The following is an 11307-nucleotide window of genomic DNA, read 5'->3' as shown; positions in this document are numbered from 1 at the left end:
GAGAAGCGCGGAGCGACTGCTGTTTCGAGCACTTGCCGCAGCATGTCGGCTCTCGGAAGTAACCAGCCACATCTTCAAATCGCCTTATAAATACACGCTTCAAATCCACCCTCAGTCATTCCCTCCAGGGCTGCAGTCCGGGTATAGGCACGCTCAAAGCGTCATTTTGTTGTGAAACCTGCTACCTAAGGCTCCTGGCTCAACTGACACGTCATCAAAGGTAAGATATAGGCCGGCGCCAGACCCGCACTTGTGGCAATTTTGAGCCAAGAAAAAAAAGACCATTTTATTTTATAACACACAGAGAAGCAACGGAGGACCTTACGTCAAGTGTGTGAAGTGGGTACAGAAGTAGGAGTGTGTGCGGCCGGGGATGTCTTGAAATTCGGTCGATGTCTTGAAAGTCGGTCGATGTCTAAATGTAAGACTGGGAAACTTCGGAGCATAATTTTCCCCTTTGTATTGAGTCTGGAGATGCGGACGAACGCATAAATGCCTGTAGCCGCGGTTTGAAACAATGTAGTGAAACAGGTGGTTAGGAGCGACTTCCTGAAACAACGGCCTTAGAGTTGTCTTTTTAGCTTCGGGGCAGTTGGTCGTACATAAACCCGTATCAGCGTGCCGCTGGAAAGCTATGTAATGCAATATTAATTCGGTTGTGTGGGTTCCGCAAGTCGTGAAATTCTGGAGCTTGCTGCTGGGAGCTCAGATTGAAATATGAATCCTGCAAAAGCTTCATTGCTGAAGCAGGACCATAAGCAGGTAGTTTTGTTCTTGTGTTCGTTTCTTTATATCGAGAAATTCCAGTTGGCTTCAATGAAACTAGTATTGTTAAACAGTATCAGCTAATTGAAAAACAATGGCAAGGTAACAAAGTCATGCCATAACCTCCGGATCTGCCTTTAGAGGAAATTTTGCCACATTCACTCTGATGGTTGTAAGGGAAAAGCGCGTTGTTATGTATGGCCGTTATATTGAAATATCATGAGTTGCTGCAGTTGTTCTTGGCGCTTGTATCTGTCTTACCTTGTCTTCTTCGTCCACGTCTAGTTTGCGCCCCGTTTTCTTTCTTCAATGCGTTCTTCGGCCTGAACGAGTTTGTACACTTCCTTTTTTTTGTCGTTCCCACGCATGCTAAATATCATATTTTGTCGGTTGACACTTTCACTTTCACTTCATTGACACTTTCACTTCACACTTTCACTTTCACTTCACTTCACACTTTCACACTTTCACTTCAACACTCGTAATGTGAAACAACACTTCAACACTCGTAATGTGAAACAAAATGACAAAAGTCTGATGGCGTTATATTTCTTTTCTTTATCCACCAAACGTACACAAGAGGACAGGTTTTCTTTGATATTCCCATACCGGTCACATCAATGAGCGAGAAAGCAGCCTGAAAATGTGGGTACGTTTGACGCTTGAAACCACGTCCCCCTACATTGACAGAAGACGAAATCAATAAAACTTGCTTTTGTAATGCAGAAATATGAAGACCAGCAAAACAGATCAATAGAAATAATACGCCCTCATCATACATAAAATCTTCAACTAGGCTGATGTGTGGACGAACTAGCTTGTCCGCGGGGTCAAGTGTTCTATATATTGTTTCCTCGGTTCGAAATGTCCACTTTCCGCTGGCTGTTATTAGTAAATCGTTTTCGCTGCGGCAAGGCATACTTGTTTGCACAAAGAAGCGCAAGAAAAGGCAAACGAGTTTAAACTTTACAGGTCTAGTCAAGCGTTTAGGTTACGCTTAGAAACTACCATACGTTGCAACCAGGCTTTTTGTGGCAGCAATGCCTAGTGTTAATTCGTCCAGTTGATAACGGTTTGGAAAGTTCTCTTGCGCATAGGTATATTTTTAAATTTGTGGGCCTTCTTGATTTATTCAAAAGGTTATAATTGCAGTATAAGTATTTGATGACTACTCAGGCCATGCGCCTTTATTATGACAAGACGCTATTTCTCCTTTCTCTCAATACTAAAAGTTCCCTGTCACTTTGCGTGTATTCGAAACAAACAAAATTTCGATGAAAAAGGTGGGTTTAATCAATCACACATTTAATTACCTCATACACGCTGTTTTTTTTCGATCCTTTGAACTCAGTATATGTAAGTTTGCCACGTAAACAGTAATTTGAAAATACACTGTTAAAATAAATGAGTATTGAAACTGTAAATATAATTTCAGATTCTCGAACAAACGATGACGCTCCTAAATGTTGGACTTTGTGCTCTGGTCATGCTGGTGGGTGCGAATGGTCAGCCTTTCCACTCAGGTAAGCAGTTTCTTTCCTGTATGTACAATTCAAATGCTTCAAATTTTACGGCTTGCAGACGCACCAATGAGTCTGCACACAGTTTCACTTTCAATTAGAATATGCATTGAAGTCAACCCCTATGGTTATGGAAAGCACACCACGCTACTTCGAGGAGGCTGTTTGAATAGCAGTAGTCTATATGTCAAGACGAGGTTTCTTCAGAAGACTGTACCAATATATTTTTGCGCCCTGTCAAACAGGGATGCAAGCTTGCTTCACGCAGGGCGCGAAGCATCTATTGGGCGACGTGCCTAACGGCGTGTTGAGATTCAGCGAGGTGAGACAGTGGGGACTGGCAAGATGAGGACAACGCAAGGCACGGTTCTCCAGCCAACGGGATTCTTCGTCATCGCTTGCTATGTCGCATAGTATGGCACCTAACTATACAGGAAGCAGCATTAACGTCCTATTTTATCACGGCGTTGTTGCGAACATAGGTCTTCGAGGCTCGCAGTTACACAAGTAACAATATAATTCCAATTTCTTGAGCAGCCTTCCAAGTTAACTCTTTTAAACATTTCACTTTAGGTTTCCCCGTCACTTACCCACCGAAGGACGGGAGTAAGTCTACAGTTTTGCCCCAGCTAGCCGAACAACACAATAGAATAATAAATCAAATTTATTTTAGATATAGGCGATTTAAGACAATTCCTCACAACAGTTTCAAGCGTTTACGTTTATTATTCAGACAGGAAACGTCCATAGCATGCTGCTGAGTGGGCGTTCGCGATAAAAAATGTTTTATGCGGCATAACGCTCCGATGAGCCCTCATCGGCCTGCTAACATGCAGGTAAAGTACATAAATACGTTCACCATTACAAATGCAGAGAGAGAGAATAAACTCTATTGAGAGCAGTGATGTTCTTGCGGGAGCGCCCCCCTTCACCGTCGTCTCTGCTACAACCGCGCCCAAGTGAGCAGAGCTGATGGTCGAGATAGGAGCTGGACAACCGCGTCCTATCGCTCTGGGCGATTAGCTGGGTGTGTGGTTGATAGGTTTGGATTGATCTCGCACTTAAAGACGATCTATTAGAGCTTTCCCGGATGTGTGTGGTTTTTACTTTGTTGACGTATCTCCCTACGCGATTCAAACCCGTTCTTCCTCCCACAGGCCCTTCCTGCGACTTCAGGGGAATCGACGTGGATACAGCCGTGTCCCGGTTTCTTGCCAAGATGCCGAAGGACGCCAAAATTGGTAGAAAGCCGTTCCACACAATCTTCCCCGGTTTTGAAGTGGGCGGCCTCCAGATACAAGGTTTACAGCTACTCCGCCAGTTTGGCCCAGCGATCCCGTACTGCGTCAACGGTAGCCGCCAATTGCAAGTGGACCTCATCAACAAAGGCCGTATCTTTCTTTCGGTGCCGTGGAGAACGTGTTCTGGCAATGAAGGCAGCATCATGCTTTCCGCGGGAGTGTCCCGCTTTACTGTTCAGCTGGGACTCGTCCGATCTAATTCGGCACGCGGAGAAGTAAATCCGCACTTGCTCGACTACGCCCCCGCTGCCACCGAAGAGCTCTTTGTAGGGGTATTGGGAGCCGGCCCAGCCGCGGAGCCTGTGACTGTAGCTCTCAGCAAGATTTTTGATGGTGTCCTGCGCGAGGCATGGAATAACGTCTTTTATCAAGCTTTCCTCGGTGTTCTGAACGAGTATTCAACTTAAAAGCCTGTACTTTGCTTGTCTGTGTAATCGGCAAAATGCTGCTTGTGCACCTTGCTCGAACAGTTGTTACTTGGCTCAGAAGCCCAGCGGTATGGACGACGTATTTTGCGCCACCTTTGCAAGTGTATTTTGCAACAGTTACCACATGGCGCCCTGAGTAATAATTATGAAAAAAAGAAAAATACCGCTGAAAACAACTATTGCAGTACATTTGAACACCTGTATCACAACTTATTATTTTTTACTGCTTTTCTCCCTGGAACAACGGGCGTGGTCCGAACTTGCTACTCCAAATTTCACCAATTTTTTGAAATTTGTGGTAAAGAGAAGGGTTCGGAAATTTATTCTGTGTGTACTGAGTGGCATGAACCTCTGGTTTTGTAATTAATGTTTGTTGTATTCAGCTGGTCTTCTTTGTGCTATGATACTACTAGTATTTAGACAGCAATATTTCCTTTGCGAACGTAGGAGACGCTGACGTATCCTACCATGCTAGGATCGGTTTCTCTGCTCTTGAAGTGTCGTTGCTCTTTAAGCCCATGTTTGAGTATGTACGCAATAGTTGGTATAGTTCTGTGCGTATGTAGTGACCCATCCTCAAATTTTACACATTTTTCTCCTGAATATGACACCTGACGTTTACGTTGGAAATAAAAGAGTGAATACTATTGAATTCCTTTTTGTTAACTGAATAAACCAACTAATTGCGCTCATTTCTATGAAGAAGAACTTTGGAATGCTAATGCAGACAACGCCGTTGTAAAGTGATTGTGAATTTCACTCGCATGCCCCAACAGCTCATGGAGTGAAACTGTCCTCTATCTCCGAAAACCTAAAACTAAAAAAAAGTACAAATACCTCGGCAGATTGAATTATAACTGTATAGAATAAATTAGGTAAGGAACTTTGTGCTCAAGCTTGACTGTGGTGCAACAAGTCCTTCAGATGCTACTGGTAAAAATTAGTACTTCCTAGGACGACTCATCGTGGAGCTACACGCTCACGCACACGTATAAAATACCGCCTCTGATGCCGGCGCTACGAGATAGCTATAATAGCGACCCTCTTTAGGCCATATTAACTCTGCAATGCCCGGAAAATTAAAGAATAGACAAAAATTCATTCTAATTCTTTATTACATTATAGTTTGTGAGCCAAACAATAAAGGAACGTCAGGAAAAAAAGTTTTTTTTTCCTAAGGTTATAAAATTATATTATGTGTCATAAACACCTCAAAAGTAAGTAGATATATACCTACATATATAATGTAACTATGTAGCATATATCCCTTTACATGTAGGTATATGTATACCTAGATATAAAGTAGTTGTATAATGCATCATATACCCCATAAAAAAGTGTGTCATACACCCATTGAAACTAGGTATATCACCACCGGGCACGCTAACGATGTAAGAATCTATCTTTCAAATTGTATTTGGGACTCCATGCGGCAAGGTATTGAGCTATAGGTTTTTAAAAAACGCTTAGGACATGTCAGAAATGATACAGTTGGCATTTCTTGGCGTTCAAAAAGCACAGGTACGAGCTTAAAAAATCTGAAAGATGGCGTACCGTACATGATGCGCTGGACATTCAAGGGTTAGGGAGTTATATCAATGAGTATTGTGCGTTCAAGAGATAGTGAACTTCAATCCTAAATAAACAATGCGTATGCCCTTTTGCAGGGACATATAATCCTGGTGCTTCTACCAACTTGCACGACCGAATGTTCCCAAAATTGAGCCCTTAGGCACTTCTTGTTTTAAATGTACAAAGCACACGCAAATCACAAATGTTAGGTTGCGTTCCTTTGTAACTCAAGAACCATTTGAAATTTGAAAGTCATCTACAAATTCCATTCCAACTTTGAGGTGACCCCGCCAAACCGTTCTTTATGCAAGACGTCATTAAATGCCCGTGTAGCTGTCCTACATCAGCTGTCGCGGCTGCTTAAAAAGAGGCCTGCTACACATGCAGGTTCGTAACTATGAAGTCACGCAAGTGGACAGCGAATGTGCTTACATACCTCTAGATGACAAGCGCGTACACAATGCGCTGAGAAGACAATAGGCAACCGATGTAGTATGAGAAGAGTGGTGAAGGATCCGATACCGCCGATATTATAAAAAAGCATGAAAAGCTGGCAGAAAACCGTAAATGGGGAAACGGAATATAAAATGTAGATATTGATTAACGATGTCGATAACTGTATTCTCAGAAGCAAAAATCTATTCGATAAATTTGACGGCTGTACTTTGCATTTTGATGTTTTGTGAACGAAAGGTTCAGAACAAAGGCTTCGTGAGAAGGTATATCCAAAAATATCGGTTCTGGTGGGGTGCGGTATGGAAACACAAACGATTTGAAACGATTTGAAACACAAATAATTGACTCGGGTGCTGTAGGGAATGAAAACAGGAGTGCGACTGTACACCTTCGCGTACAAGTGAGATAAATACCCACTCTCCCGGAGCCAATAATTTACAGTTAACACAAAGAAATTAAGCTACAGATTTTCAGAGGTGGCCTAAGTAAGAAAGGAAAGCTTCTGGAGGAAAAGTTCCCGCATGTACTGCCGTTTATTTTAGCCAACCGTAACGGCAACTCTACATTTGAGAGAAATGTGTAACACCCATCCACAAATTATTTTGTTAGATAACACATGTCATAGCCACTTTATAAAGGGGATACCCTAAAGATACTCCAATACAAAGCCCTCACTAGGAGCTTTCGGGAAATTTACTGCCCTGTTCCAGCAGTCTGGAATCTAGAGAACAGCGAAAAAACCATTTTAAATAACCTGCAAGAAGCTACACCCGTATCAGGTATCACCGAACGGTGCCTGACGTGCCGATTCCCCCGCATCGCCTCAACACAGTCATCAGACCCCTTCCAGGGCCTCGCCACCCCTAGAAAGTACTATATCAAGCCCACACCCCCCAAATTATATTTGCTATATCGTTTACCTGGTGTTGCTACCTTGCCTATCACTACAGCACTATGTAAGGAGGTTGTAGCTGTTTGCAATAAGTTTACAACAATGCCTGAGAGCCTTGGGCTCTCCAACAGGCCTCCTGGTGGAAAAGGAAACAGCGTGCGCTTTAGAAAAAATACAAATTTCGTGAAGGCACAAACGGGTTGAACAAACCCCCAATCAATTTGGCGAAACCTGCATTTTTGGAGAAAGGCAGGGGTTACACAGTTTTCTCATTTTTCCTCACCTAATGCGTAGAATGTTATCCCGAGTACTTCGCAACCAGGATAGCGTAACGCCCTTCATTTCCACACAAATGCAGATTTGCCAGAAGAAACACCTGTAATCGTCATGATAGCGCAAATGGAGATAACTGGTCTGACACAATTTGTAAAATACCAAATACAAAAAATGCGAAAACTAAAATATTACGAAAATTATAAAAAAAACTCCGGCCATCTCCACAAGCGTGACGACTGGGGCGGGGTGAAGCATGCAGTGTATCAGTGTATTTATTTAATTATTGTAAGTCTCTCTCTTTCCAAATGGCGCCCCCTGATTGGGCGCCGGAGAAGCGCCGGTGGGAGGAGCAATAGCGCTCTTGCTGCGGCAATGGCGCCCTCTCTTGCGTTGAACTGTATTTAAGCATTTAAACGAGAAACAGACTGGCCGTAAGTTCCAATTATGTCACACGCCGCAGGAAGCTAAAAAGTATGCTAAGAAATAGCGCGAGGCATTGGAAAATGAGTGTCCCCGTGTGTTCTTTCAGTGTGCGTTACGTTCTAACCCCAGGCGTTGGAAAAGGAGCGTCCATTTGCTTTAGTACCATGACTAAATGAGAATATGACGACACGACACAACGACGACATGAGACGCCGACAATCCAAACCCCTTACCCGCTTCGCCCCTAAAATATGCGCCTAATAATCTTCACCCAAAACCGAAGAGTAAACAATAAAATTCTGCAAAAGAACGTTCAAAACACGAACAAAACCCAGCAAAAATGATGAACCATGTGACTGACACCCTAAATTCCAATAAAAGTGCACATTTGGCGAAAGTAACACGTGTAATCGTTATAACAGCGTAAATGTAGATAATTGGTCCGACCTTAATTTAAAAAACGAAAAAAAGAGAAAAGTCTAAAAAATAAAATTTTAACCTGATATATCTGACTAAACAAAAACACGCATGTTATACGTCTCCGCGTCATTTGCCACCGAAGTCGTGGCGGAAGGTCACTATACGGTTGTGCTGGAAATGGAAACATTGGGAGATTGGGAAAAATTGGGAGATGAGGAAAGATTGGTAGATGAGGAGGGGAAGCATCCTACATCTTATTATAAGCAATAAAACTTTCATTTATGTTTTATTTCACACTATTGCATATTCTTATGTATTTAAAGTGGCGTTTGCCACCTGCTAAATAGGCTGCCAATTTGAAGTGGTGCATACACATCCCTGCCTGAGTACTGTTCACCTACCCGCCGTGGTGGCTCAGTAGCTAAGGCGCTGTGCTGCTGAGCACGAGGACGCTGGTTCGATTCCCTGCCCCGTCGGCCGCCATTCTCATGGAATCGAAAAGTAAAAAAGTTCGTGTGCACGAGATTTCTGCGCACGTTAAAGATTCGCAGGCGTTCAAAACTAATACGGAGCCCTCCACTACGGCGCGCCTCATCACCTGCGCTGCGTCGGCGCGTTAAATCCTACAATCAATCAACTACTGTTCAACATGCAAAAAATCAAATACTTTGAATGTTTACGTTCAAGTTATGTATAGATAACAGTTCTTCCAAGTTATCTCTTCTGGAAAGCTTCCATTAACACATCCGTTTCATGTGCAGGTTTGAGTGTCTGTTTATTGTGAGCAAGGGTAGCAAAACTGTGAATTCCCAGATATTGCTGAGACTCAGCACATTTATTAGATATTTTGACTAGCGTTACTTACTATGATGACGATTGTGGGGTTTAACGCGCCGACGCAACGCAGGCGATGAGGCGCGCCGTAGTGGAGGGCTCCGGATTAATTTTGACCATCTGGGGATCTTTATCGTGCGCCGAAATCTCGTACACACGGGCGTTTTTGCTTTTCGCCTCCATCAGAAAAGCTGCCGCCGCGGCCGGGAATCGAACCCGCGACCTCGTGCTCAGCAACGCAACGCCTTAGCCACTGAGCCAGCGCGGCGGGTAGCGTTACTTACTACCTTGTTAGAACATTAGTAAAGCGGTGTTTCTTTTCCATGAAAGTTTTATTTTCGAAGGTTGAGCAAGAAACTTTATTTACCACTGGCTTATTACAGTTGAACCCAAGGATAAAATAAAGCAAGGTAATAAGCCAAATTGTGTTTCGCTTCACTTTTGTACAGCCATTTTAAACAGTGGACCTTTTACTGAAACAGTGCAGCTGATAAAATTACTCACCATATATTTTCTAGTACCTCTGTAACTCGAAGCAAGGTCAGCCTTATCGAGAATTTGCGTACGCGGAAGCAAGTGCGCAGAGGTGACATACTTCCGACGAAAAGAAATGGCGGCAGACCAGTGCCTGAGATGACGCCCAAAGGTGTCCGTGCCGAAGTGTCGTCGTCGGTGATAAAACGGCTTTAGGCCATTTTCTGTACGGATCGTCTCGATGTATCGCTCAGCACGTTTGCGAAACAGAAGCACACAGTGACGGCCCGGAAGTCTCTTTCCCAGTTGAGGTCGAGTGGGTAAGCCAAGTTGTTTCCAGCACGGATGCTGCTGGCCACTTTGTAAGGAACACGTGTGAATAAATTAGGCGTGTTCAGTGAAGGATGTAGCTTATTGTGCGTGACACAGCACGTGGGGCCGGTTGTTCAAAGGGGACCAAATAATGTGTTCCGCTACTACGCATAATTTTCATACTGATGTAGCCATTTTATTTGTTCGTCTCTATTTTTTCATTGTGTTCTAGTGCTACATGTGATTTAAACAAAATCTTTCTGGTATTTTTTTCTGGCTTCAGGAGGTCTGGTCTGTAAGTCTTCAGGTAAGTAGAAATGCCACTGCGACCTGCAAAAGAAAAACTATCCCCTGAAGTTCGCACCAACGTACGCACCAATAATCAGTGTTCCCGTAGCAGACTATTAGCGATGAGATCGAATATACGTACAGCCTATGAGAATCCACCTGACTTCAATCTAGAATGCCAAACGTGGCTCAAAATATCTTCCGGATGTTGCACGCTGCGCTTTAATATGAAGACGTTGGCCCCTCCATAATATCACAGAGTTTCTTACAATATTCACTAGAGAGGAATCTGGCGCTAGCGTTATGCGCCTCACATGAAGGCCCTCTGTGCCGTCATGGACCGCCATTACATCATGCGCTCGCCAAAGTTTCATCATTGGCTTGGATTGAAACTTTTAAGTCACCGAAGATTTAAACAAAGTGCCACAAATACGCGAATAATGTGCAAATATGTAAGCGGAAAATAAAACGGGCGGTTTTAAAACAAAAAAAAAAGGAAATAAAGCGTATTTTTGCCGGAACGTTCGTGCCTGATATTTTGCAGACCAAGGTGCTAGCCACGAATAAGGTTAATATTGGGGGGGGGGGGGGGGGGGGGACTCATTGGAGACTCTTATTTTATTCATTTTACCATTATTTCAAATAATAAGTTGTTTGAAGAGTTTGGAAAGTTATTTGGAGCTTGCCTATGAAATCGTCGCCTTCGTGGTGAACCGCTGCGCTTACCGTCAGCTACAGTTTAACAAAAGAAAAAGAAAACGTGGCGTTAAACATCCGTGAAAGCTGACAAGGTAGAACGTATTCAGGCGGCCGTATCTGTCGTATTCTTTTGCTCGTCGGCTACCATTTTCGCGCCCGTATATTAACCTCTCAGTCATACGTCCTTCGGCTGCAGCATGACCAACGTCAGGTACAATCACGCACTGCCTGCTGTTTCACCGAACAAGGCTACCACAGAACAGGAAGAATTTCCGCTTCCTCGTAGCTCGTAGACGTGTTAATGCATAGTGAAGTAAGCAAATCCCCAAAACCGCTTCAGAATCCAATTGTCATGCCAAGCCCAAGCCAAAAAGGGGGGGGGGGGGGTCTTTCCATAAACTTCCACGACGACATGGATTACCAGGCGCAGTTTCCTCTCCAGTATACTTACTAAGAAATCCGATGCTTAATGTAATCGGACAAGGCTAGCCAGAACTTAATAGAAACCCGCCCCTTTCTCGCTGAAGTATATACACCCACAGTCGGTTGATCAAAGTAGTCCAAGTTCTCCAGTCATATCTCCGCCTGAACAGCTTGCGGAGTGCTACAGAAACAGCTAAAAGATGTGCAACAGTCGACGGGAGGGT

General features: G+C 43.7%; 1 protein-coding gene across 1 annotated transcript; it reads left to right on the top strand.

Moving 5' to 3' along the window:
* Positions 1–4577, top strand: LOC144151582 (uncharacterized). The gene is made up of 3 exons (XM_077682688.1): positions 1–220; positions 2201–2288; positions 3443–4577. Exons 2-3 carry the CDS (start codon positions 2216–2218, stop codon positions 3991–3993), a joined length of 624 nt encoding a protein of 207 aa, XP_077538814.1. The 5' UTR covers positions 1–220; positions 2201–2215; the 3' UTR covers positions 3994–4577.
* The last annotated feature ends 6730 nt before the right edge of the window (positions 4578–11307 follow it).

This window comes from Haemaphysalis longicornis, unplaced genomic scaffold, assembly GCF_048455015.1.
Source record: "Haemaphysalis longicornis isolate Haplotype H1 unplaced genomic scaffold, Haemaphysalis longicornis Haplotype H1 scaffold_9, whole genome shotgun sequence".
NCBI lineage: Eukaryota > Metazoa > Arthropoda > Arachnida > Ixodida > Ixodidae > Haemaphysalis > Haemaphysalis longicornis.
The sequence above is the reverse complement of the archived record's forward strand: the minus strand, read 5'-3'. Positions and strand labels throughout refer to the sequence as shown.

What these genes read in the sequence shown, in the direction of transcription:
- LOC144151582 (XM_077682688.1), top strand. Translation starts at nt 2,216, where the DNA reads ATGACGCTCCTAAATGTTGGACTTTGTGCTCTGGTCATGCTGGTGGGT. An exon ending in TGGTCAGCCTTTCCACTCAG is followed by an intron (nt 2,289 to 3,442) that starts GTAAGCAGTTTC and finishes TTCCTCCCACAG; the next exon opens with GCCCTTCCTGCGACTTCAGG.